We start from the raw sequence: 27454 nt of genomic DNA, 5'->3' as shown, positions 1-27454 counted from the left end.
AAGCTTAAAATATATATGCCATTTCTTAATGTATGCAAGGGTAATATACATTAACATTAATTTTAAAATTTATTACAAGTACCTAACAATCTTATTAAATTAATTCAGTATGACTCTTTATAATTATTATATACACCTAAAATAAATAATACAATTAATATGCTGTTTGTATTTTACACAAAAAAATAATTTAATTTTATAAAATATATTTACATACATATAAAATTTTCATTCTATTTTTAATCACAGATTACTGTAGTCATTGAAAAATAATGTTTTCTCTGTGAAGTTATTATTGATTTATTTTAAAATATGTACTTAACAATACAAATGTTTGTATAAAAATTATTTTTTTCCGTTTATGGTACTCTGTAGATAGATGTGTTATGGTCTGAGAATGAGACTTGACTTATCTTTCATAATGTGGTTCATATTCTGTGATATGCTATTACTTAGAATGAGTAGGCTAATGCTGCATCACCTCTTAAGTAAAATTAATTGTTACTGTGTTTCAATAAGCATTTTACATAAGATTTTTTTATTACAAATAATTTGTCATTAATTGATACAAAGTTCAGTATCTATTAGGGACTTTATGAACAATTAAAGAGGTTGTATAGAGGAAAAGTTTCAGATAGAAACACAACATTACATGCACTAATGAGCTGTTTTGTATAGCTATTAGTTATGAATGCATCAATGTCACCACTTCTTACCAATGTATATTATATCAATGATTGATGGAATGATATCAATATCACACCTAAGTATATTAACTTATTCAATTGTGAGATAGTATTATGTCATGTACCTGATTATAATAACTGCATAAGGATGTATGTATATATGTACTTATTTCAAAAGTGGTATTTGTATTTATGTTATCCATAAAAGTTAATAATTTTATATAAATCATTCATTACATTTACTTTAATTGCAAATTTCTTGTCACCTTTGTACTGTATTGCTCTCATTTTTAATTATACATATGTGACATTAAAATCGAATCAAAGCTGTTCTCTAGGACTTCCGAACATTGCTTATTTTATTTATTACTTGACTATAGCCTCACCAGCAGTAAAAAAGCAATTCTTACTAAAAACATTTTATAAGTCGTCAAAATTTCGCAATTTGAAGTCCGAATATTTAAAATTAATTTATTTCATGTTTTGTCCATGAACATATTCTGGTCTTACATGTTTTCCTTTTCTATTCAACTAAACGTAAATATTAACTTAGCCGCTCTGAAGTTGCAGCAAGAAGCCGCACAGTATCACATAGTCAGGACTATTCTTTTATGTAATTTAATTATATTTTTCATTCTTTTTTCATTTCGTAAGATGACGAACTACTGTTTTTTAAAACATAACAGCAAACAAAAAAAAAGCCAATACGCAATATTTCTTATTAATTTACGGACATTTTATCCTCAATCACCAGGTACACATGCGTTCTCTATACAAATTATTCTTTAGCTTTACATTGAGGGGCAGGTACCGACTGAATTTTGTGCGACTATAAGGAAAGCTTTAATTTAGAGCAGTAAAGTCACTGATAAAACAATCTATAAAGTAATAATGGTACTTATTGATTACTAAATCGCATTATCTCCTTCGAATGTTGGATTCGACGTTCCTTTCAAATCTCGCATCTTTGATGTTTCCACGGTTTGTTTTTTCTGTAAGAGAAAAGTTACTTGGTAATTACTATGAATATTAACTATTGATTTTTAAGTTACTTATAATTTATATAATCTAGTAATTAGAGGTCTACACCACATATTAAATATAGCAATCCATAAGTATATTATATGATTCGTACGTCAAATTAAAATAAAATGAATTGATATACCTACATGCAAAACCGTTTTTGATGTATGTATGTTACACTCCGTTATTATTTTTAATGGAAAACATTACATAAAAATAAGACAATTACAAATTATAAAAATAAACATTATATATTTTCGATGTACTTAGTAAGTTATTCATTTATCTACTTCTAACAATCAACATAAAATTTACTTTTGTAAATTTAATTTAATTTGTATTTTACAAAGGCTAGGTTTTGTAAAGTTGACACAAAATCAACTGTTAAAGTTCTAGGTATCTACATACATTTTCTTGGCGGTCTTACCCGGACACACTAACAACAATTCTGAAAAGCTTTTAAAACGTTACCCAAGGGGACAAGTTTTTCGCTAGGAGTAACATTGTCTGTTTGTAAGTTTTATTTAGGTAAACCTAGTACAAACCTTTGTCTTGTACACTTCATTCGTCAATCTTTTTACACCGGCAAAATGATTTTCGATATCTATTAATGCCTTTCCTTCCGTCTCTGGTAAAATGAAGTAGAATACTAAGCAACCCATCAAACTGTAATGAAATAATTAATACTTATTAGCGGAGAGGACCGTAAAGATTTGGAGGCATTCGCCTAATTTAAATCAAATGTCAATTTTTCGTTCTTTTTACAAACAAATAAAGAATACATGAACTATAGTTAGTTTATGAAATATTTATACTAATAATAAAATTATTTATTTACCAAATAAGTCCGTATAGAGTATATGTGCCCAAAATTGATAGTTTTTCTAACATACTGATGTATATTTTGTTAGTTAAAAAACCGAAGATGTATCCGATTGCACTGGCCAAACCCGCAGCTCCCGATCTTGTTTTTGCACTAAATACCTGTTATAAATGCGTATTTTTATTAACTCATGTTCTGTATGTAGATATATAAGTATTTAATAATATTTTGTACTTTCAATAGAGACAGGCTCATTTTTTTCAACTCAATGACAAAAATATACTTTTCTTTACTTCTGAAAGAAATAATTATAGGTTTATATAATATTTCCGGAAAACTTAACCCTAGGGTACTGTTCTTACCTCTCCAATTAAAATCCAAGGAAGAAGTCGAATTCCAGCAGAAGTAACGAAAGCTACTATCAAAAGTAACGTAGTAGGAATCCAAGAATATGGATTGCTCTGAAAAGACACAAAAATATATTTTTTTCTAAAAAAATCTAATACTTGAAATACGCTAGGTATATAATCATAATTATATACTTATATACCATGGACCCCTAGACTTTTTTGCTAAGATAGAATATTTTATTTTTTTGTCCTTTTATTTTTTTTTATAAGCATGTACACAACTATATTACAATGAAATTGTAGACTATACATTATTAAATAATTTGTATCGTAATTCGATAAAGCACGTAAAGCCCTTGGTCCTGTGTAAACTCTTTCCGATCATGTCGGATTTGCCTTCCCTTAGAAGAATGTTAATGTAGAATAAAAAGTAATAAAATATTAATTAAAAATAAGAAATGTAAATCTTGCACTAATTTATACGTACCAAATCGTTATCAACGACATCAATTAATGTCGTATTGTTAAAGTCATCGAATGTTGTGGTAATATTTAATACCGAGCTCTGTTAACAAAACATTTATCTTTAAAGTACACATAATATGTATTAATTTAGTCATTTTATTCGACTATTTATGAAACAGCTCAAATTCTGGCTTTATTAAAACTACTCACACTTTTCATATAACCCTCGTAACCAGCAACCAGAAGGCAACATATTCCAGCGGTCGCAGTTGAGAAAAACGTCAGAGGTCTTTTTCCTGTATAATGAACCAGCATCACACAGGTGATAGAACCTAGGATTTGTAGGATGCCTAGGATTAGGGTAGCGTAATATTTGTCAATTGGTGCCTCTAACATCTGAAATATAGTCACTGCATATGTCTGCAGTGTACAGTTAAATTTTTTTATTAGATTTATAGTTTATAGGATGTATATTTATAGTTTGTAGGATTAAGTAACGACTAGAACATTTAAAACATATGTACTTATTTTAAGAATTTTATGTTTGCAGGTAAGTTTTCAGACGGATCAAACCATTTGGAAATATTTAATGATTTATAGATATTAAATATTTGTCCTTAATTATTTTAACATTGATCTATATATTTTTTTGTTATCATTATTTAATTATTGACTTGTTTAACTGCTAATTGAACTACATTCATATTAATTATAATCCTATAAAAATATGCCAAATAAGGCAGTGATAAATTGTTAAGTTAACTTCGGCACTTAAATCAATATGATATGAATAAAATAAATCAGACCTGTAAGGTTGTCATTCCACTAAAATGTCCCACAAAGAAGCTAAACGAGACAAGAAAATAAGGTACCAAAAATGTTTTATCGAGGTACAACACAATTTTTTCTTTCAAAGTTTCCTCCTGATCTTCGTTTCCCGCTAAAATCATAAATACCTATTGTAATTAGCTGTTCATGGCGATAATATATATAAACGAAATAAACTTTTTCGTAATTAAAATTAACGCACCTTCTTTTCTTTTGTACAAGGCTTGTATGTCTTTCAATTCATCTTCGACAGCTTGCGGGTTGGTCCAACCTCGAAGCCACTGTAAGCTCTGTTTACAAAAAACAAACAATTATTTATTCATATTATAATAATTTTCGAACTATTTATATAAATTGATATTTGCAAATTGAACTTCAAGCGTATTGTAAACTGAGGATGTTAGCGATTTTCATGTCTGCTCCTTAGGCGGACTTATTAAGCTTAGCTAAACAATCAAAAGATAAATCTAGGTAACTATTATAATTTACAACGCAGGTATACTGAGTTGTGCAATCCTAGCTTAAGATCTATCTACTGGGCCATCGCAGCACAGCTGATGAGTATCTTATTCCACATCATTATATATTTATAATATGTATTTATGTGAGCTAAATATATACACCTAGCTTTTGTTGGTTTTTATTAACATAGTAGATAACATTATTGTACTTAATATATTATGTTTTGCGAATCTTCAAAAGAATATTATTATAGTTAGTAGGTAACAATTAATACCTTCATTGCCTCATTATGTTTTTTTCTAGATACAAGCCAGTGAGGAGATTCTGGTACAAAACACAAAGCGATAACTGCTAAAATCTGGAAAATAAAAAATCATAAATCAGATATAAATATATATTAGATGATGTTTGTAATGAGATGTTACTGAAAGAAAAAATTTCATAATCCAAATAATACGAATAAGTAGCCGTAACAGATATTAAATACTGTTATTGAAGTTAAACCCTAGACTTATGGGATAAAAGGTCATTCCGTTTAAAACATCATGGATTAAATTTAAAAAATGTTCTTCAGTGTTTGCTTACTACAGATGTTCGTTACATGATTGATCCATCTATATATATTTAGTTTAAACAAAATAAGATGAAATATATCTAAATTTTTATCAATGATACTATTTTTACCGTGAATATTATGTTGATGAGTGCCACCGTTCGCCAGTAAAAGAGCAGACCGAATAGGAACTGTGTGAAAACTCCAATAGTGATGCACAGAGTGCTTGTAGCAGTCAGTGCACCTCGGAGATGCGGCTGTGTGATCTCGGCTACATATGTCAGCACCTTTTAAAATTAAAATTGTTATTGTTTTCAAGTAATTTTATTCATATTTGTTCAAGTGTATTTGATGTGTTAAGGCGGACTTTTATCAATAAGTTTTATTGAGTCAATGTTTTAAATTTTACCAGTAGAAATTGCATATGATGGTTATTTGAAGATAACTAATTTAATTCGGGGAAACAGTAAACGAGCGAATAGTTCTCTGAGTTTAACACTAACATATCATTAACTTCGTATAGTCAAATATTTTTTTTAAATACGATATCATATACGGCTCAGACATGGATTTAATAAAGATTTATGAGAGAAGAGACCATGTATAAACTCGAGAACACGTGCCGTGATTAATTAAAAGAGTATCCGCATTTACCTTCAGATAACAATCGTATACTTTGTAATAAGACAGATAACAGATATTCGCACTTCAGTTTACTTAGTGCTTTGAGTATTAGACGCGTTGGTAAACATAGATTACTCAAGTAATAAAGTTGCTAAATAACGCTTTTAAATCAAACCATTGAAAATTTTCGACAATTATACGGACTTACTTACTGGTGCCTCAAGAAGCCCTCCCGCCAGTCCTGTTAGAAAAAGAGCTCCATATAGATGACCAGTGTTGCTTGAAAAGTGGAATATCAACCAGGCAATGAAAAAGGGCACGTTCACCATTTGCATGGCGCGACGACGACCCAACGGTGACGTCACTATACCGGACAACGCGCAACCCACCGGAACTACTATTAAATTGATTGAACCTGTGTAACAATGAAAACATGATTTTATCAGAAACGTTTACAACATACATTTAAAAGAATCGTTTTAGAAACTATATTCATAATTCATAAATTCTTCTACATCTACGATGCAAGAAGATGCATTTTTATTCAATTCGAATAAGAAACATGTTTTTAAAAAACACGTGATTGAGAAACTGATGTCGACATCAGTTTCAAGAGAAGACTTTAAAAGTGTCACAAATAATAAAATCGCAATCATGCACGAAATAAAGTTCATGTAGATACATATTATATAATTGTGAAAACCAGTTGGACAGAAAGTTATTGGAACGTTTTGATACGTTGTAAAGTATCAAAAGTTGTAGAGTTATGCAATCTTCACGCTGATAAACATTTTGATGGTTTTGTTTTTGATTAGGTTTGAAACCGTGAGAGTGAGGTCACACAAACAACGTTGCATGTTTAAAAAATAAATCGTTATTAAACAATACCGCAGTCTTTACTTATAGGTAATACGTATACAAGTATATACAATTTTATTGCATTTCTTTGTTTGTATACATAGGAAACCTACTACAAAGATACCTACGTACTTTATTTTAAATCTTAAAGTTAACAGTTTTATGTTTAATTTATGTTCACTAATTATAAGTCAAATATATTTATATATAGGTATAGTAGGTATATATAGGTAAATTGAATCTGGCTCCTGTAAAATCTAAAATAAGTGGTCTAAGGAGGATTCTAATTAGTAGAATTGTTGCAATTCATGTATAAATAAATTATTTTATTTTAAAATTCTGCAGAACAAAAGTATACAAATACTCGAGGACTTATATCAAATGAGAATTGATGCTTTGTTTTAATACGGGAACAAGATCTGATTCTGAGTAATCCTTGAAACAAGGATGGTTAGTGAACGAAGGTTGACCGCTTACAATCTCACACGTATAACTTACAACTAAATAAGATTTAAACCGTGACTTTCAATGAAACAGTTCATGATCGCGGATGTAACCGCGATCTTAGCTATTTAATTAAAGATAAAGTAAAAACATTCGAAACGACGGAAGTCATGATTACTATTTAATATAATGTTGTAATTAATTTAATAAAAACCGTATAAATAAATTACTTACTTATCCATGATATTTCCGAACTCTCTAGATGCAGATTTTCTCCTTCGACCGGTTCTTTTACAGCAGGAATGAGAATAGTCGGAAAGCCAAGTGTCATTCCATACCCTGAAGCAGTAAAATATTATTTTGTGTGATGTTAAAGTTACGATAAGATGTAAAAGTAATATATTAAGCCAAAATTTCACTCTTATACATTGTCAACTTGTGATCTAAAAAGACAAGTTGTTCAATGTGCTGTATCTTTGAAAGCTAATATTTAAATTCAGTTTCACACTTAGTACCGACTTTTGTACGAAATGTAGGTATTGGTTTTTTTTTTAAATTGTATATAATCTAAAAAAGTTACATTTATTTTAATTATTTTCATAGTTATATAAAGCTGTAGGAACTTGAATGTGCATTCTCGATTCACGCCTTCTTTTATGATAATTACAACTCTGGTTGCATAATTAATCCTTGCTTATTTTATATTAATTTGACTTAGGAATACAACATTTAACATATTATTGAATTAAGATGAAAATGACAGTGTCCTTAATCACACATAGATTAAAAGTAATAATAATAATTCTACTGCAAATAAAATATATGAATTTTTACGTTTTTTTTAGACTACAAAATATAGTACCTACGTCTTGGTACAATTTTCCAGTTACTACATTTTCTCTTAATTTAAAATAGGAAGTAGTATAAATAAAATACTCATTCGAATTTTAAAAAGTTTAAAAATGATTGACCCTTTTTCTGAATACTTTGTCTACATCAATAGGTCCCACATGTCGTAATGCACTTCAAATACACTTACAATCACCAATTAGTACAGGATCCGACTGAATGAACTACAAAACTTAAAACCTTATTTGTGACCTCATGAAATAAGCATTTCTTACATAGGCGATAGGCCAACCACTTGGAAACCGAGATGCTATAGCCCTTGGTAGATATGCCACTAACCCAGACAGGAACACAATAATACTGTGTATTGCTGATTGGCAATAAAATATATGACAAGTGGGCAGTACCTTAGGTAGGTACTCCGACTTTTAAATGTCGTACTTCAGCGGTTTGCGGAAGTAATCGAGATGAATTAACAGCATATGCTTATATATAGTCAATGTATTTTCAAACACATACAAGGAAAATATTTAAGATTCGATTAGAAAAAAAAAAACGTTTTATAATATTTTAAATAGAATAACGTTTAATTAAAATGGTAAACTATTGTGTTCATAATTAACCTACTGTTGTCGTTATTCTTGTTTTCACTGATGAATAATTCTTATTCATGTTTTAAACAAAAAAAGTTGTCGAGTGCTTCTGCGTATACTCGTTAAGGTTACTAGCCCAAAAAACAAGATACGTTTTTGTTGGTTTTTGTTTATTTATTTTTTTGCTAATACAAATAAAGGTTCCATGTGACCGTGACCAAGTATTAAGTATACTCGTACATACCTGATTAATATAAAAGTATATAAAAAGAAACTAAGGCCTGTAAATAAAATCAGCTTTCAATAAGTAAGAATTAAACTTCAAAACATCCTAAACTTAATAAAAAAAACAACAACCAACAAGAAAATTATTATGAAAATTGAGTATTGATCGCTCTATAGCATTGAAATAATCATTGATTTTTTTTAAGCAATCTTTTATATCATAGACATATAATTTAATTGATGTATAATATAATGTTTTTACAAGATGGGTTAAACCTCATTCATCCATTCAGAAATAGTACTTAAACGTCCTTCTTGTGTGTTTGAATGTTTTTGTAGTGGGTATTGTCATGGGCGTACCCAGGTAGGGGCAAGGGGGGGCAGCTGCCCCCCCCTGGATAATGTTGACGTCCCTACTAAGTACCTTATCATGTACTTTTATCGAAAAAATTAAGAAAACATTTTTTTGCCATTTGTTTATATTATTAATACAATATTTTAACAGCCCTATATTACGCGGCGCGTTGGGTTGGACGGTCTTTCGTACTGACAACGGAGAAGCGAATGGAAATGTTAAAGCGATGCTGGGTACCTTCAGAAACTTATGATTTTGCTGGTGATGCTACACATTTAAAACGCAAATTTAACCACTCTTGGTTAGAAATTTACAAACCATGGCTTGTATACTCAAAGAAATTGAAATGTGCATTTTGTTTGTTTTGTGTTTAATTCCCGCCGAAAGTCGCACGTGGTGTACAGGGATCTCTAATTGTTCGACCATTTACCAAGTATAAAGATATACATATTTATTGTAAAGCCCATGTAGATACTCAATGGCATAGAGAGTCGAGTGCGTCTGCCAATTCTTTTAGTAACATTAAAACAAATGTACAAGTTACATTGCAAACAGGCCACGAAAAAATTATTGAAGACAATAGAAATGCATTGTGCTACCTATAATCAGTACAATAGTTTTTTGTGGAACACATGATTTGCCATTGAGAGGAAAAGAAAAGGATGACGGCGTTTTTCAAGATTTGCTTCAATTAAAAATAAAGTCTGGTGATGAAATTTTGCGGCAACATTTAGAGAAGGGTCAAAAGAATGCTCAATGTATATTCCCCGAAGATACAAAATGAAATTTTAAACATATGCGGTATTTTAATAAGAGAAAAACTTGTCGATAACATTAGAGCCGCAAGTGCTTTCTGTATTTTGGCTGATGAATCAGCAGATATATCTGGTAAGGAACAACTAGCAATAGGTCTTCGATATTACGATCAAAAAAACGTTAAAGAAGTATTTATGGGCTTCGTAGAGTTGGAAAAAATGGATGCCCAAACGATAGCTGCTGAAATAAATAGATTTATTAATACGTTAAATATTGACGCTAATAAATGCGTGGGACAAGGCTTTGACGGATGTGCTACTATGGCGTGAAAAGATGGTGGAGTCCAGAAAATATTGAGAGAAACTTATAAAAAGGGTTTATATTTTCACTGCGCCTGCCACAGATTAAACCTCGTGGTAAACGATTTAAATCATGTTTTTGAGATCCGCAACTGCATTGGAACCGTAAAAGATACGATAATTTGTTTTCAGGGAATCGGTTCTGCGTCAAAGTTATGCACCAAAAATACCATTGCTGTGTGAAACAAGATGGTCCCATAAATACCAAAGTATTTCTATGTTTAAGAAATATTTTGTCCAAATTGCAGAAGGTTTAGAAAAACTTTCTCGGGAAGATAATTCTGCCACAAGGAAAGTAGCTTTTCAGTTACTATTTGCTGTCAGCCAAAATACATTTATATTTGCTCTATGTATTATAGACAAATATAATTCTATGCTGCAATCCGTCGCAAACATATTGCAATCTAAAACGCTAGACATATTAAGATGTGCAGAACATATAGAAACAATAACTACTACTGCAGTTGCAGAACACCGGCTTTCCGCGGAACAAAGGAGCGAAGATTTAATCAAATCAGCTGAAAAAATTGCTACGGCTTTAAAAATTGACCTACGTTTACCAAGAACAGCAAGCCGCCAACAACATAGGTCAAATCAACCAGCTGCTTCACTTAGCGAGTATTTTCGTCGCTCATTATACGTGCCTTATTTGGATTCTTTGTCATCTTCATTAGAGGCGAGATTTAGCAGACAGCATTCACACTTTCATTGTTACACCCTACTCAGAAAATTAAAATTACAGTTCCTAAATTACAAAAATGCATGGAGGAAGTATCTGATTTTTATGAATTAGAAGGGATCACGTCTGAAGCCGAACTTTGGCGCACGTTTTGGATAAATAAGCAGCAGCAGGATTTTGAAAATATTGGAATAGCGGAGTTAATACAAGAAGCAGATTCTTTTTACCCGAAGGTCAAGATAGCCCTAGAAATTTTGCTGGCAATGCCGTATTCCACTGCTACGATTGAAAGGTCGTTTAGTACACTTAGACGTGTAAAAACGTGGCTTTGTATATGCTCAGTGCACAGAGAATTTGTTAAAAGTATGAGTGATTCTTTCACGGAAGGCATCCTAATTCGTTTTGCTGAAGACCCACGAAAATTACTTTTAAAATAGCCATTGTATAAGAAGAATTTATATAAAAAGATTTTATCTATTTTAATTTAAGTTTTTTATTTTTAAAAACCACCTCACCTAGCTTATAAAAATAAGATTTGCCCCCCCCTGGCCCAGAACCTGAGTACGCCCATGGGTATTGTATTCTAATACCACACTGCCACAATCCATTAGTTAGGTTGGTACATGATGACTTCGTGCTTAGTAAAAAATAGCATTGAAGCGTCGTTATTGTTTTTATAAAGGCCTTTTAAAAAATGTAACCTATTATGCTCAATCCTAGGATTAAAATTCCGATTAAAATTTAGAATACATTGCTTTTATGATTGTATATTAGTAGATAATATCTGTATATTTGTTAGCGTTAAATAATGCACAGGTTGTGTTGCTTTTATAGCATGGATCTTAATAATTAGCTGTATTTATGTATTGGCTAAACAAATAACATAAATGTGTGCATTACTTTCAATGGAATTTTAGATCTTAATAAAAATTAATATATTCATCTCATATTTTACTTATCAACCGTGCTTTTAAAATGTTAATTGTTAACGTAAGCGTAACTGTATCAATTAGTTACTTACCTAGAAGTAAAAGATTCTTTACGCTAACTGCAAGTAACTGTGGCAGAGCAGTGCGAAAATTCTTTTTATAACCGTAGTGATGTGCTTCATTTACTAAAATGTTTTCCTTCGCTAATGGCGCCATCTGAACACAGTGATAAAATTTTAAGCTTCACAATTAACATTTATTAATTTAAATTAAACATTTATGATTGATAAACGAGGACACAATATCACATATTACTTTTTAATAATTAAACGTGTCTCGCGATCTTTTGCGGTTCAACGGAAAAAGTTCAACGGAATAAATAATAATGTCATTTCTTATATGATGTACGATAGCGCGTGTCGATTGTTTGCTCGAATGGTTTTAACTGTTTACAATTATTTACTGAATAGACTTTACGCAATACCCTTCACTGCAGAGTGCAGCCTTTGCGAAACTTGAATACTTATAGACCTTATTCTTCTCGAGTTGGCAGCTATCAATGTTAAATAAATTATAATTTTCTTTGATAATAATGGTATTTTATTTTAAAGGTACGTGTTATAAATGTACCGTACAATATACGAAGTCACACTGTGAGTCTAATTTTTTATGAATATTTTACGCTGTTTGATCATACTTATAAAAAGATCAATTTTTTCAAGTGTGCGTGATGAGTCTTTTATAGATACACTTAGAAGAAATATTGCAAAAAAATAAAATCACGGAGTCTTAATTTCAGTTTTTATGAGACCTCAACTACATCAATTTATTTGTAAAAATATATTTCGATGAGAAACATTTTCATTTTATATATCACACTGTTGTTACAATTATCTAACAAAAAGAGGGGGGATATTTAAGAATAAAGGTGATATACAGAAAAGTATAATACCTATTTAGGGAGTGGTCATTTGATATGGTATCAAACATTATATTATACTTATTATAGTTTTATTAAGTACGTAGCTATGCCCGTACGCATCGCTGGGCATTAGTCGCAGAAAAAAAAAATTATCATTTTGTAATTAATTACTGATCATTAACAATGTACAAATAATAAAGAAACAAATAAAGAGAAAAAAACATGCGAGATCTAATCAAATCCTTAAAAAAAAATTAATATTCTATATCATCTTCTTCAATGATGTTCACGATAGGCTGCAGATTGGTCATAACACCTATAAACCTATACGATGTTATATAGGTACGACGAAATTTTTAATTAAATATCTATAGTCTGTAAAAGTTTGCATCAAACCAACACATCCTCTTTTATCCGGTTCTATCGAATATCGATGTTATTACAATTACAACCTTGTCAATACTTGCGAACGTACGTCAAAGCATCCTGAGCATATTCGTGCATATGTCTTGGACTCCCACTGAACGAAGATCTTCGTCCAATATCAGCAGCTACTTTATCTCTCAGGCTTTGGCTTGGCTCAGAGTTTTGATTTATTGTATCGAATGTAGTTTAATCGTTCGTTCTCGACCATAGCGTACATGTCAGCAATGAATTATTAAAACAGTTGACGACACTTCAGAATATGGTTAGATTGATTATCTCTAATCATTATACGATACGCAAAAAAACCATACAACTAACTCTTCGATGTCATAGAGCCTGTCGTGAGAATATTTTGATACAGTCCGAGATGATATCCATCTTCTGCTCGCATAAACATAATCGGATAATCGTAATAATTGTCATACGATCGAAGTGTTTCAGCGACACCTTGATTGTTTTTGTGTCGCTTAATGATAACAATACCTTAATTTGTAATTTACTTAATTTTGTAATTTCTGTACCAATAACTACAGCTGTGACTTCAGGAGCTACGGTAGCATTAAAACGCCTTTCATGCTCTGCATTCAATGGCGTTCTATCTGCATTGATAATGACTTTGAATCATTTGTTGTTTCACCTTCTAGAGCAGTTTTAAAATCTTTAACTAAACATTTATTTTCATAAAGCATCCTAAATTTAGCGATGATTTCAGTACCACAACTAATCGAGATTAGTCGTGGTACTGAACATGTATCGAAGATCAATCTTTTTCTACGTTTTCCATGGAATAAATGTCCAGAAACTGGAGATTTTATTTAGATACTGGAAGAAGTGAACCAATCATATGATACACTTTAAACGTAGATGCGAAATTATTGTATTGTACAATATTTGTTGCTCCGAATTATGTCACTTCAAAGCAAGAATTGTAATTTCTAATATGCTTAAGGAAATATTCAGACTCCTCAGTAGTTCCCGTAACGTAGATAAGAAGAGGTTCTGGTGGTTCAACCAGTTGTGTTAAATATATTTTGCCAGTGGTAGCACTATACCAGCAGTTTATTTTAAACATCATAGCGTGACAATATGGGCACGCGTATACTATATTCATTGAACCAATGATCACATGGGGATTTATTTAGATTGGTTTTAGTTCTTGACTTAGTCTATTTAAATCGTTGATCATGCAGTCGTTGGGCTCGCTCGTCAGGTTTTTCAGTATATCTTGATAAAAATGCTTGTTCGAACTTGATCATTAGGTTGACTAACTGTTTTGTCAACTTTCAAAGTAGAAATTCGGATTCTATTTGTTTCTAAACGTATTTCTTGTTGGTGTGTTGTTTCCGTAACTCTTTTGGGTGACGCTGCGCATATATTGTTGATGTTCCGATCTTTCGTTTCTTCCATGGCATGGTGTTTCTATTTATATGAAATAAAAAATGATTTTCATTTTTTATTTCATATTTTATATTTATATATTTTATACGGCATAGAAATGCATCGTGATACTCGTACTAAGGGCCATCTGTTGGTTATTTTGAAAAAATACTTGTACGTACTCATTTTCATGACAATCGGTTGAACGGTGTAGATATATTTATATCGCAGCGCTACCTGGTGGCGAGTTACATCAATGGGGATATCATAATCTCTTTATTCATTTAATCTTAATGATCGATCAAATAGTTTTTGAGTTTATCGATGACACACATACAAACACAACCACTTTTGTATATAGATAGCCTATCATTTGCGCAAGCACATATTTTTCCTGTATACCAATTTTTATAAAGATGCACGGTGCATCTGTTCTCGAGTTATAGCAGAAATCAGAACATACAGACAGACAAAAATGTCTAAAATGGTAAAAATTATGTCAGTCAATCATAAAAAGAATACTTATAACGAATTACGACAAAAGTAAGTATAGATTCAGTATTCACGTGCGATAGCTTTATTATTAGCGTATTTCATGCATAAGTTTGGTGTTTCTATACCGATTTCTATGTTTCTTTTTTATGGAAAAGTTAATACTGTTAACTTTTTTAATTGGGAATGATTGAGATTGTTGTGAGTGACACGTGTTATTGTGAGTCAACCATAAAAGATAGACAAAGGCTGTCATGAGATATTTTTTATATAATTTTAAGGAGAAGTTTTCCGTAATAAAAAATTTCTATGTAGCTTTAAACATTAAGGTTGTACACGCGACGGAAGCTTAAAATATGGAGTAAGTTCTCCTGTTTTCCCGACATTTCCCTTCACTGCTCTGCTCCTATTGACTGTAGCGTGATGAAAAGTATACTATAACCAGCTCAGGAGTATGAAAAATAATAGTACCAAGTTTTGTTAAAATCCGTCGGATAGTTTTTGTTTCTATAACGGTTATACGGACAGACAGACAGGCAGACAAAAATTTTACTGATTGCATTTTTGCCATCAGTATAGACAAGGGGTCTATACTGATGGCAAAAATGCAATCAATTCAACCTCTGATAGTTATTTTGGAAAAATATTTCATGTACAGAATTGACCTCTCTACAGATTTATTATATTTTTCACTCATAATTTTTAAATAAAAGTATACTAAGTTACTTCTTTTTACATCAGCTGTGCATCGTCTGTGAAAATCGGTCCAGCCGCTTCAGAGATTAGCCGGACAGACATAAAAAAATTATATAAAAACTATATAAAAACTTATTTAGTAAGAAGCGGTTATTAATATTACAAACAGACACTCCAAATTTGTTATATGTATAGATGTAACAGGAAGGTTGTTGCACTTATTGTATATTAAATACTATATGTAAATACTCAGATTATGTTTTATAATCTCGCTCGCTCATTAATGGCCTATTTAATTATTGCAAGCTTTTCAATTACCTTGCAATGTGTGTTTGTTATTTTGCTTACTTCCAGAACGTCGATGCGTTTTAAAATAAATAAGGAACCCCTTAATAAAGACAATCCTTTACGCTCCAGATAAAGGAACCCCGAAAGATTATTGTATAGAAGATTATCATTTTGAAAAGTATAAATATATGAAAGACAAAGACAAAGATTTATATTGACTATAGAACAACATATAATAAATCTGATCAAGTGCAATTCGGACTTGCGTACTGGGGGTTCCGTCCAGACCCATGAATGAACACACAGACACTGATATGCCAAAATGAAGGTTTTAAGATAGGTTCTATTTTTAGGTACTTGAAAAATACATATATAGCTAGACAACAAAAATAAAGAAAAAACTGCAATTAAAACTAACATCCATGGGACCATTCTGTACAGAATACGAGTGAAAAATAAAACTTTTAAGTTTTTCTTTCAATAATAACTTTTAATTAGATAGTGCAGGATTCGTCGAAAATATTATAAATAACAAGATTTTACAGTGAAAATAAACCCTCAACTGGTTTGAGACCGGTATGTCCACCCACTTATACAATTCGTATAAGAGATTTCACCGAAGGGAACAATCATTAATTAATATAGAAAATGAGAATTGCGTTTAACTAAGGAAATATTAAGTTAGTGTGTTTATTGTATAATGTTTATATATTAATTTACATAAAAATAATTTTAATGTGATTTATTCTTCAAAATAATCACAGGTCCACTGCGTACATACAATATATAAGTAGAAAAAGAAGATATACTATAAGTATATTATATCTAAATGTTCCGAGTGACCACCTGACACAATACTTAAGTAGAGTAGCCGTGTGAATAAGGCATGTGATACCTGAAGCCTCGCTGTCCGACGGTCTCAAGTTCTTACATTCATTAATAATTAATATATAGACCGTTTTAAAATTTCTCCTTTTATTTTATAACATTTTTGCAACTCATAATTGTTTTGCCTCCAAATTCAATAATACACATGGCCGAGTTCTGTTCTGTAGGGTGACTTAACCGGTGTAATTAGCAGACATATGACAATCTGAAATCCCATGGTTTGACACACATTGACAGTGCCTTACACTGGTATAGTGCATTTTCTTTTGCAAGGACGTTATCTATTCGTGAAGGTGACACCAGATCAATAAAAAAATGTACGATATCTCAGCCAATTTATTCTATACGAGAAACGATACATTGTCAATTTTAAAGGTAATTTTATGTAATATTACTTATTGCCGCATTTCACTTGGCTATTTGAATTTGTGTATTTGGCATATCTGGCCAACAATTACTAGATATGGGCCCTATTTTAAGATGCTAAAATTGAGCCCAATATTACTGTGCGATTTTCGGAATGTCAAAGGCTTTAAATTGGAAAATCAACTGTCCACATAAAGGCCATATTCCGAGGCGCACGCGCCAGGGTCGACCCTGTACGAACGTGCAATATATTGTGACTGCGGAAACAAGTGAACTGGAACAACCATTGACAATTAATTAAATTAATTGGAACAAAATAGTTCTAATATGTGTACTTTACAAATGAACCCCTATTTATTTTTATATTCTAACCTAACCCATATTTATTTATATTTTACCGCCAACATGAAACTCACAAAAATAGACAATCGTGCCACTGACAAATGGCATTCTGCTGTATGCTATCAAATTATTGTATGTTTGATATTAGTCCGCCACGCGCAGATTGTATTTGCCAGTGTTTGCATGTTTTTTTGTGCGTCACACATTTTACCTAAAACACAAAACACCTAACAGCAAAAATAAATAGCCATGTGAAGTGCTGTCATTAAATATAACATCATTGATACTCGTGCTTATATATGTTATACATATATACCTTAGTGTGCGTGAGATAACTACAATAATAAAGTAGTAATAAAGACGGAAAAAAAAATACAAATTAGATTATATTTGGTTTTTTTTTTATATCGTAGAATACTCCTCCTTCATCAGCGATCTATCTATAATGTTATTGGGTCAGAAGTTCGGATAAAGACAGACACAGTTTTTGAGTGAGTGTCTGATCTTAGGGTGTGTTCTGTCTTTTTTGCTTTTTGCATTCGTTTTGCCATTGTTTTTTTCCATTGTTAAAATCTGCGGATCGAATTGTATTTAAAGCCCATGATACGTAACGAGGTTTACAATTCATTCATAATGGAAATTATCTTTAATTCTTCTAGTAGACAACCTATTGGAGTATAGAGTATGGTTAAAAAATAATTTGTACTACGCCAAAACCGAAATGTCCGGCTAAGGTTGCTGGTCAGTCCAGTTATTCAGTTTTAATACCTTGTATAATATTGTACATTATTGTATAACATGTAGCATCTAATTCAATACTTATAAAGCTTCCCGAGGGTCATGTAAGAAAGTGTTATCGTGATATAACGTTTTCTTTATACTTGTAACAGCCGTAAATATTTTAGAATAACCTTCATAATAGTGTAACGTAAACTATTTAATCCGTTTAAAAATTTAATATAAACGTCACACCTGCTGCTTATTTGTATTGCTAAAATTTGAGTTAAAATCCTCATGATTTGTGGTTAAGTTCCGGTTTTTAGAAGTGCACATATCTGTGTCTATATTCGTGAGTGATTCTTTCGACTGACGTGATCTGGCCTGACGATATCTTGAGAATAAATACAACAATTTCTTAAAATACTTAGACTTAAGTATTATTAACAATAATCTTATTAAATATTCAACTGTTTATGTTATAAAGTTAATCATAAAAATGGTCATGTTTCATAATAGTTTCTTTGCAATTTAATCGATAAAAATTAATTTATTCGATTAGGTATTTTTATTTCGAAAGATTGACCTTGCTCATTAATATGTCTATTAGTAATTCTAATAATAACATTATTGAAGGAATATCGAATTACGAATTCCGAACTGCAATGCGAATCTCTAAAATAAAACCTTCTTATCTAACTCATAAACTGACTTATATGGCGATACGGTAATTAAATGCGAGCATGTTTCCTTTATACGTATAATTATTAAAATCAATGTCAATGACATTGACTGACAGATTGTGACATTTCACGATCGTGTTCTGCGGTGAGTTTGAGTTTGCTCATGCATAATAGCTCTGTTGCAATACGTGATGATGGCATAGGAGTATGAGTATAGGTTAACATTTATATAATACTAAGAAATAAAATGTATTTAAAAAAGATCATTTGACTCTCAAAGTGTTGAAAATCTCTAAACTTAGTAATACTGATTGCTTTAACATACTAAATGTATGGTATAAATGTATATTACAAATATTCTTCTCAAGAGAAGGATAACGTGGACTTACACTACTATGTATAAATTTAGTTAAATTTGCTGGATATAAACTTGTATTAAAAAAGTAATTACTGAGTTTTTTGACGGATCTGCTTCTTTTGTAACACTAACAATTCTCATCTACAGGCTGTAATCATAATAAATCATAAATTAATAAATGTAGACCACTGCTTTATAAATTACTATCTATGGTCCGAAATAGCTATTTCATTTGCAAGGTTGACTGTAATATGCCGCAATGTAGATCTTGTATATCTGCATAGTTTAGGCACATCGCGTGATAGGAAATATATTCTGTGTGGAGGTAAGTTATTTTGTTATTGGTCTGTCAACCTAATTGGCGGATATACAGTGAATAGGTGGTAAAATTAGATAATACAACGAACGTAATGTGGCAATTTGCGGTGAAAATAATGACTATATTGAAATGAGAAACTAGATAGCCTGTAACTTTTAACTTGACTATTTATTCAAATTCAATATCAAAAATTAGCTAGATATTCAACCACAGATCTGGTTACAATCTATGTTGGTTGTAATCTGTGAAATATCTAGCCTAATTTTTATTTCATTCGAAATATTATTCATTATCATAAAAAAGTTGTTCTTTTTTTAAAACGATAAAGCAATTTCAAAGCGCTTGCTTTGATTTTGTTCATTGAATATTTGATTCGCTGTAACTTTTATATCGGTAACAAATGTAAAATCAAATCAAATATCACATCGAGTGTAAACTAACATTTTTTTTGTCCTTTATTATCCTTGACTCAAACATTCTTCAGCCCGGCGGCGGGATCTTGATTTAATTTATGAGATTTAATATGCTTATTACTGGTAAATACTAAGTAATCTAAAACTAAACACGTATAAAATAAGATTCAGATAAGACAAGACTTGTCATGTTTATACAATTTTTTTAATGAATTTAATATGCATATTAACTTACTAAATATATTACCAGTTCATTAAAGTGAAAAATTATTATGAAATCGAATATATCCTAATTCAAATTGACATTAACAGCGAAGCATAAAAATTATAATATAATTATGATATAATTATTATATTTTATATATAATTTCCGTTCGCGTCTAATTATTCGATTATAAGATTAAAAAGAACATAATTATAAATTATAAATCAACCTTTTCAACATTTAGGATCTCCATTTATAAACAAAAACCTATTTAAAAAAATAATGTAGGTTTTTCTTTTTATGATAACTTTAATAGACATCGGTTGCTTACGATTAGTAAATACTTTTCGTATGATCTATGAGCAAACCTACCAATAGAATTGCTGCCTTGGAGATATTATTATTCTTTAGTTCGTCGGGTTTATAAAGAGTTAGTGCAATTACATGAGATATCAGGAGGCGTTCCAAAAGTTTCACAGTTAGTTAGCATTGAGTATAAGTTGGGAATAATTTATACTCCTTACATTTAAAGTTTATTGACAAACATCTACAACTAGACTATAATATGCATTATAAATTAAATGTATATCGGTCTTTTTAAATTAACAATAACAATAGTTGCAGGAATATACTAGCTGTGATGTGATGTGATGTGATATACATATGATAAGATGTCTTGACGTTATACCTATATCTCTTAACACCTATCTTTTATCTCTGAACAAGCTAACTAGTCCATGAATGTTCACGATAGCAATAATTGATAAAAGAAATATTGTAGGTATGAGGAAATATGTACAAAACTTATTAGGGCTTATGACATTTTAAAGATATATCATCAGTCGCCCTAATCATATTTATTTTCGGTAGACGTGTTTATCCTATCTGTGCATCTCCATAGCTATGTCATTTCTTGCACATGTCATTCTTCATACAGTCCATTTATCTCATCTTCCTCTTATTTGAGATATCCAGGGTCGTTAACCGGGGCAACTGCCCTGGGGCCTCCACATTAGTGGGGGCCACAGTTTTCAGCAAGTTAAAAAATACCGAGATATAATCAAATTATAATAATGTTATTTTTTAATATTTTAAAAGTTACCGATACAAATAAATAAATCATAGCTTACTGATTGAAATAAAAAAGTAATTAATTCATGATAATTTAATTATAAGGTTGTTCACGCTTCTGTTTGTCTAGGGCCCTCACTGTTCTGTGGCGCGGGGGCCTCCAGACCTTTAAATCCAACTCTGGAGATATCCACGATCAAACCTAATATTATGACAATGCTCCTTGCACAAACTCACAATAGACGTGCGTCTGTTCCATGATAATTGGTTTCCTTTCAGTTTTTGTCACGCGAGCTACTTTCAAAGTCCTCCTACGTAGAGTTCATTTCGTATTCAATCCATTCTTGTACCACACATCTAAATATTTTCATTGCTGATGAATGCAGCCGCTTTTACTGTGGGTACCTATGTATATTTAAATCTCATATACCAATAACGTTATTGGTAATTCAATGTATTTTCCGTTAAGAGATTATTTACGATAATTTTAACTCTCACATAGAATAGTGAACCATTTTTGAGTCATTACGATTAACTTTTTTTAAAAATGAGTCAAATAAAACTTTAAAAATTAATTCATTAAAAAAAGATGATCAAATAAAATGTCTTTTATCTTGTAATTTATTGGTTTTGCATCAATATTAAAATTATAATATGATTAATTTTGAAACACAGCACTTTTCGTAGGTTAGAGAGGAGGAATAGCAAGGCTTTTTCATTTAATGAAAATTTTATAATTTAGTATTAATGGGTAAAAATAAAAACTTACGACTTTATTCTTGTTTTTCGAGGTCTTTACTTTTATACCAAACGACGCATGTAATCGTGAGTTTTAGTTACGTTATCCACAAACTTGGACCACGCATAAAGTTTCGCAACTTTCGTGTTGCAACGTTTTACATCGAACATAAGTTACTTTTACACAAAATAGTGAATTATAAAAGATAAACAGTCTCTTTTATTCTCTCTTGTAGTCTAATTCCGATTTTTAAACACCATGATTTTGTTTTTGTTTATTTCTTATGGTATAGATTGGCGGACAAGCATATGGGCCACCTGATGATAAGTGGTCACCATCTCCCATAGACATATATATATGACGCTGTAAGAAATATTAACTATTCCTTACATCGTCAAAACCAACCAACCTTGGGAACTAAGATGTTATGTCCCTTGTGCCTGTAGTTACACTGGCTCACTCACCCTTCAAACCGGAACACAACAATACTGAGTACTTTTATTTGGCGGTATGATATTTTGTTATTTTTAAATTGTAAGATGTCGGAACTAAGCCATGTTTTATTTGTGCGCGTCCTTTTAGATCCACCGCGTTCTATGAGAACCACCGCAACCGAGGACAAGATTATATGCGCGGGAGTTTAAATATGAATGAACGTGTGTATATATTATGTCGATGTTTTTTTATATGTCTAATGCATTACGCTAATACAATCTGTATTGGTCATAATTAAATTAGAGTTCAGATTGATTACTTTTTATATTACATGGACATTATACAGTGCGTAAAAATATACATATTAGGTTGGGGAAAAAGTCTTTTCGCATATAGTATGTATGAACTTGTAATAAAATCTCTTTGGCTATACCATTTGTATCTGGCTGGTTTTGGTATCATTAAAAAGTTTTAATTTTAAAGAAGGCACTTCCAAATTCAAATTAGGAATTTGTGTGATTTTCATTTGTTTTTGTTGTTGTTAAAATGAGTGAATCTAAAGAAGAAATTCGATACATTTTAAAATTTTACTATAAAAAAGGTAAAAATGCAACTCAAGCCGCGAAAAAAATTTGTGATGTTTATGGACCTAATGCAGTATCTGTGAGAGTAGCGTTTGGTTTAAGCGTTTTCAAGCCGGAAATTTTGATATCAAAGATGCATCTCGCTCTGGTCGCCCTGTTACGGACAAAATTGATGCAATTTTTGAAAAAGTGGAGCAAGATCGGCATATTAGTAGTTACGATGTAGCTGAAGAACTGGCAATTGACCACAAAACGGTTTTGACTCATTTGAAAAAAGCTGGGTACACAAAAAAGCTCGATATATGGGTGCCTCATGAACTCACTGAAAGAAACCTAATGAACCGTGTACTCATTTGTGATTCTTTATTACGACGTAATGAAACCGAACCATTTTTGAAGAAGCTGATAACTGGTGATGAAAAGTGGATCACATACGACAAGAACGTGCGAAAAAGATCGTGGTCAAAGGCCGGTCAAGCTTCACAGACTGTGGCAAAACCCGGATTAACCCGCAACAAGGTAATGCTGTGTGTATGGTGGGATTGAAAGGGCATCATTCATTATGAGCTGTTACCGCCCGGCAGGACCATCGATTCAGAACTGTATTGCGAACAATTGATGAGATTGAAGCAAGAAATCGAGAGAAAGCGGCCAGAATTGATCAACAGAAGGGGTGTGGTTTTTCACCATGACAACGCTAGACCTCACACATCTTTAGCCACTCAATAAAAATTACGAGAATTTGGCTGGGAGGTATTAATGCATCCACCGTATAGTCCTGACCTTGCACCTTCAGATTTTCATCTGTTTCGGTCTCTGCAGAATTCCTTAGGCAGTGTCAGGTTAACATCACGAGAGGACTGCCAAAACCACTTGTCGCAGTTTCTCGATCAGAAGCCCCAAAATTTTTACAGCAATGGGATCATGTCACTACCAAAAAGATGGCAAAAAGTTATGGAACAAAATGGCACCTACATACTTTAGTCAAATGTAAATAAACTATAAAAAAAAACTTTTTGAATTTTCATATAAAATACGAAGAAACTTTTTCCCCAACCTATTATTTACAACAAAAAAACTCTTTTCATATTTAGACCTGGATTATCATACGGTCACGAGTTCTTATGAGACTTAAAAGACAATTTATACAATCCCAAACGTAAGTATTTACAAATTAAAATCTATTACAATATAGTCTTTTTTCAATTTTGTATACTTTTTGTATCTGAGTATAAAATTGTGTACATTGCAAAATAATCGAAACAAGTTCCAATACAGTTTGACAGGTTAAGCAATTTTTTTTGAAGTACATAATAAAAATAATCACGGCGCCGGTTTTGTGCATTGTGTAACCTGTGTGACGTCGTAGAAGTTATTTTGAACTAAGTTTTAGAGCTTAGCTATATCTCTTAAAACAAACCAATCAAAAGTATTCAAAATTACTAATAGCTCTAACCCTTAGCCATTTACCAAGACCGGAACTTGGTAAATGGATAAGGATCTTTCGGCAAATCTTAGTTAGCCCTCACTTCATAAGTCTTGGTATTGCAATCATACTTTTTTAGACGTATTACTTCACCACCTTAAATATATCCATATAAACAAAAAAATCGAAAATATCAAAAATGTCTACGAATAAAATGGATATCAATCGTTATTATATTTATGTTGTTTTAGACAGAATCATAAAATATATATCTTATTCGATTTTTGAGGCCGTTGCGAACAAAGTATGACATCAATTCGAAATTAAATTTACCGATGTACACGTATATTGTTCTCAAAAAAGTCGACGAATCGTTTTATATGTTAAAAATATATTGCATACAACAATAACTTACCTACTTGGTCGAGATATAGCTGTGCATGTAAAACTGTAAGGGGTTTATTTGGGGACGCAGACTCGTGTAAAGATTTTTTATACCTTTGAATGAAAGCACTAGATATTATGCTATAATATATAATTTACAGGTTAATAAGGGTTGTAACTATAAATTCATTTTCAATAAACAGTCAATTTGTTTTATTTTAACCTAGAATTTTCACAAAAAAAAGTTTACAAAAACAATAAATTTTTTCAACAATACTTTTTTCATACATTATTTCAGTATTATTTGAATAAATAATGATGTTTATTTTAAATATAAGATGACCCAGTTATATTGACACCGTTATGTGAGTGACAAAACAAAATATAAAAATTTTAATAGCAGCATAACAAAAACATATATATTTTTATGCGAAAGAAAAATGCCACTTAAAGTCTAGTGAACTTATTTAAATATAATATTTAAATAGTTTATTAACGCTTCTTTTATTTAAAAAACACGAAGTTGTTAGTAAATGAAATATGATTTTATTAAAGAAAATTAAATATAAACATATTGTTAATATACCATACCATTATTGCATTAACACTATGAAACAATCTGCTTCACTAATTAATTTCTTAAACAATTAGTCGCAACAGCAATTTTTTAATATTATAAAATTATATTATAATTATAATAACATTTCGCATTGAATTTGAAGTAAACAAGTATTTCATAGCGGCATTACAATACATCGTTTTAATATAAAGATGGATATATAATAATTTTTTATCTAATAAAATTATGAATATTGTACTTACAATTCTCCAGTCATATAAACAACATGAAATTCTGTTGATCACCTTGCTTGATAACGCGTAATCCACACCGAAGTATTCGCGCAACTAGCAAGAGTTGTGAAATGCGAATGACAACCAACTCAGTAGTCACATCACTGACGGTTTTTTAAACTACTTTCTGATGGCGGTACATATCAAGGTAATAACAATGGGGACGTATATTTATATACGATATTTGATAAATGAGTAAATGTGACATATTTGTAATATAATGACTAAACAATCAGAAAATATAAAATATACAACAAACACTGGACTATCACCATGGACTTTTGAATAGCCTTTTTTCCGTTTTTGACGATCTCATCCAAGGGTTGTTTGCAGTAGTCAAGACTTCGCTATTTAAGGAATAAAAACGCCTCTCGTATTCCTGTATGTTTTTTTATTCTTTGTTTGCAATAAAGCATGTTTATAAGGTATACGACTTGTATTGTATAATTGCTGCTGTAGTAGCGGAAGATATTTTTATCTGAATTATTACATTGTTTGCATACAACGCGATTCTTTTAATAATTTTCTTCTATTTAACATAATGGCACTGCCAGTACAGAAAATTTCCGTCATGTTCGAACCCTCATAAACCTTGAAATTCATGAAAGATGACATCCTCTTCCGATGGTTAACTGGTGACCTATAGTTCATAAGAAGTTTTCATCGGTTTTCAAACCGCATAATTATTAATTTATTAGTTGGTTTGCCGTCCATAAACTCTAAAACTGCTGAACTGATCCATTTCGAACAATTCTAGACAACGACTCTGATTTTAATAATACTTTCTTGTCTTAGACAAAATGACACAGACTGATTTTAGGGTTTTTGCCTACTACACACGAAAATGAATAAAATAGAAGATATATGCTTTATTCTTAAGATGAATAAAGCATATATGATGAATGAAAAATATTCACGATGGATTTACGAAAATATGGCATTTTGAACGTCGACGAAACTGTTATCGGAATTAATTACCCAATTAAAAAGTAAACTTAAAGTGGAATTAAGTAGGTTAGTGAAACAATATTTTATTTTATTATAAATAAAAGTATCTCAATCATTATCTTAGTACCGCACAATGTAATATTGTCTAAGGTTTGTTTAATTTTTTTCCTGCTCCTATTAGAATAGGCTATAAATCAGTATGAGGTCTCATTCGTTATTATAGGTAGTTGAACAATCATAAGTGCTTCAATTCAATGTGTACGGTACCTACATTATTTCATTGGTTGGATGTCAATTCGACTCGACAAGAAGTATAATTTTGAATAGTTTTTATATTTTCTATTATGTATATGAGAACTTAACACAGGTGTATCAGAAATCCACGCTGTTTCGGAGCCAAATGGAAAAGACATGTTCAAAGACACTTAGATACACAGATATCATCATGATATCTTCAGTAACCTCTAAAAATCAGTAATCTAAAACGACATAACTTCAAAAGTCAGAAATACGCGGTTTCAAAATGTCAATTTTTTTTTCAATTTCAATTTTCGCGCGAAAACGGATCTATATTTCGTATAAAGTCACTGCCCCTCTAATCGTACTTTACATAAAAAAAGTTTTGTTGACCTATGTTTTGTGCCAATTTGTTCATCTACTTC

The 27454-nt window shown here is 31.0% G+C and overlaps 1 protein-coding gene across 4 annotated transcripts; it reads right to left on the bottom strand.

Moving 5' to 3' along the window:
* Window positions 1-356: 356 nt before the first annotated feature.
* On the bottom strand, window positions 357-25962 carry LOC124543006 (facilitated trehalose transporter Tret1-like). 4 transcript variants are annotated; one of them, XM_047120992.1, is made up of 14 exons: window positions 25815-25962; window positions 11954-12077; window positions 7351-7455; window positions 6027-6229; window positions 5322-5477; window positions 4912-4995; window positions 4378-4465; window positions 4154-4287; window positions 3558-3767; window positions 3370-3447; window positions 2895-2993; window positions 2548-2693; window positions 2255-2375; window positions 357-1678 (listed from the first exon to the last, which is right to left on the bottom strand). In XM_047120992.1, the coding sequence occupies exons 2-14, from the start codon at window positions 12075-12077 to the stop codon at window positions 1595-1597; spliced, it is 1632 nt and encodes a 543-aa protein (XP_046976948.1). In that variant the 5' UTR covers window positions 25815-25962; the 3' UTR covers window positions 357-1594. The 4 variants fall into 4 exon arrangements, with proteins under 4 accessions (XP_046976948.1, XP_046976950.1, XP_046976949.1 ...); XM_047120994.1 differs by lacking the exon at window positions 25815-25962 and adding an exon at window positions 25024-25104; XM_047120993.1 differs by lacking the exon at window positions 25815-25962 and adding an exon at window positions 12177-12353.
* Between the last annotated feature and the right edge of the window lie 1492 nt (window positions 25963-27454).

This window comes from Vanessa cardui, chromosome Z, assembly GCF_905220365.1.
Source record: "Vanessa cardui chromosome Z, ilVanCard2.1, whole genome shotgun sequence".
Taxonomy (NCBI): Eukaryota; Metazoa; Arthropoda; class Insecta; order Lepidoptera; family Nymphalidae; genus Vanessa; species Vanessa cardui.
Note: the sequence above shows the minus strand (reverse complement) of the source record. Positions and strands in the feature narration are given on the sequence as shown.

Bases quoted from the DNA above. Each gene is read 5' to 3' on its own strand.
- LOC124543006 (XM_047120992.1), bottom strand. From the start codon at position 12,077: ATGGCGCCATTAGCGAAGGAAAACATTTTAGTAAATGAAGCACATCAC. The intron at 5,478-6,026 runs GTAAGTAAGTCC...TAATTTTAAAAG, and splicing joins GAGGGCTTCTTGAGGCACCA to GTGCTGACATATGTAGCCGA. The intron at 2,694-2,894 runs GTAAGAACAGTA...CATTTATAACAG, and splicing joins CTTGGATTTTAATTGGAGAG to GTATTTAGTGCAAAAACAAG.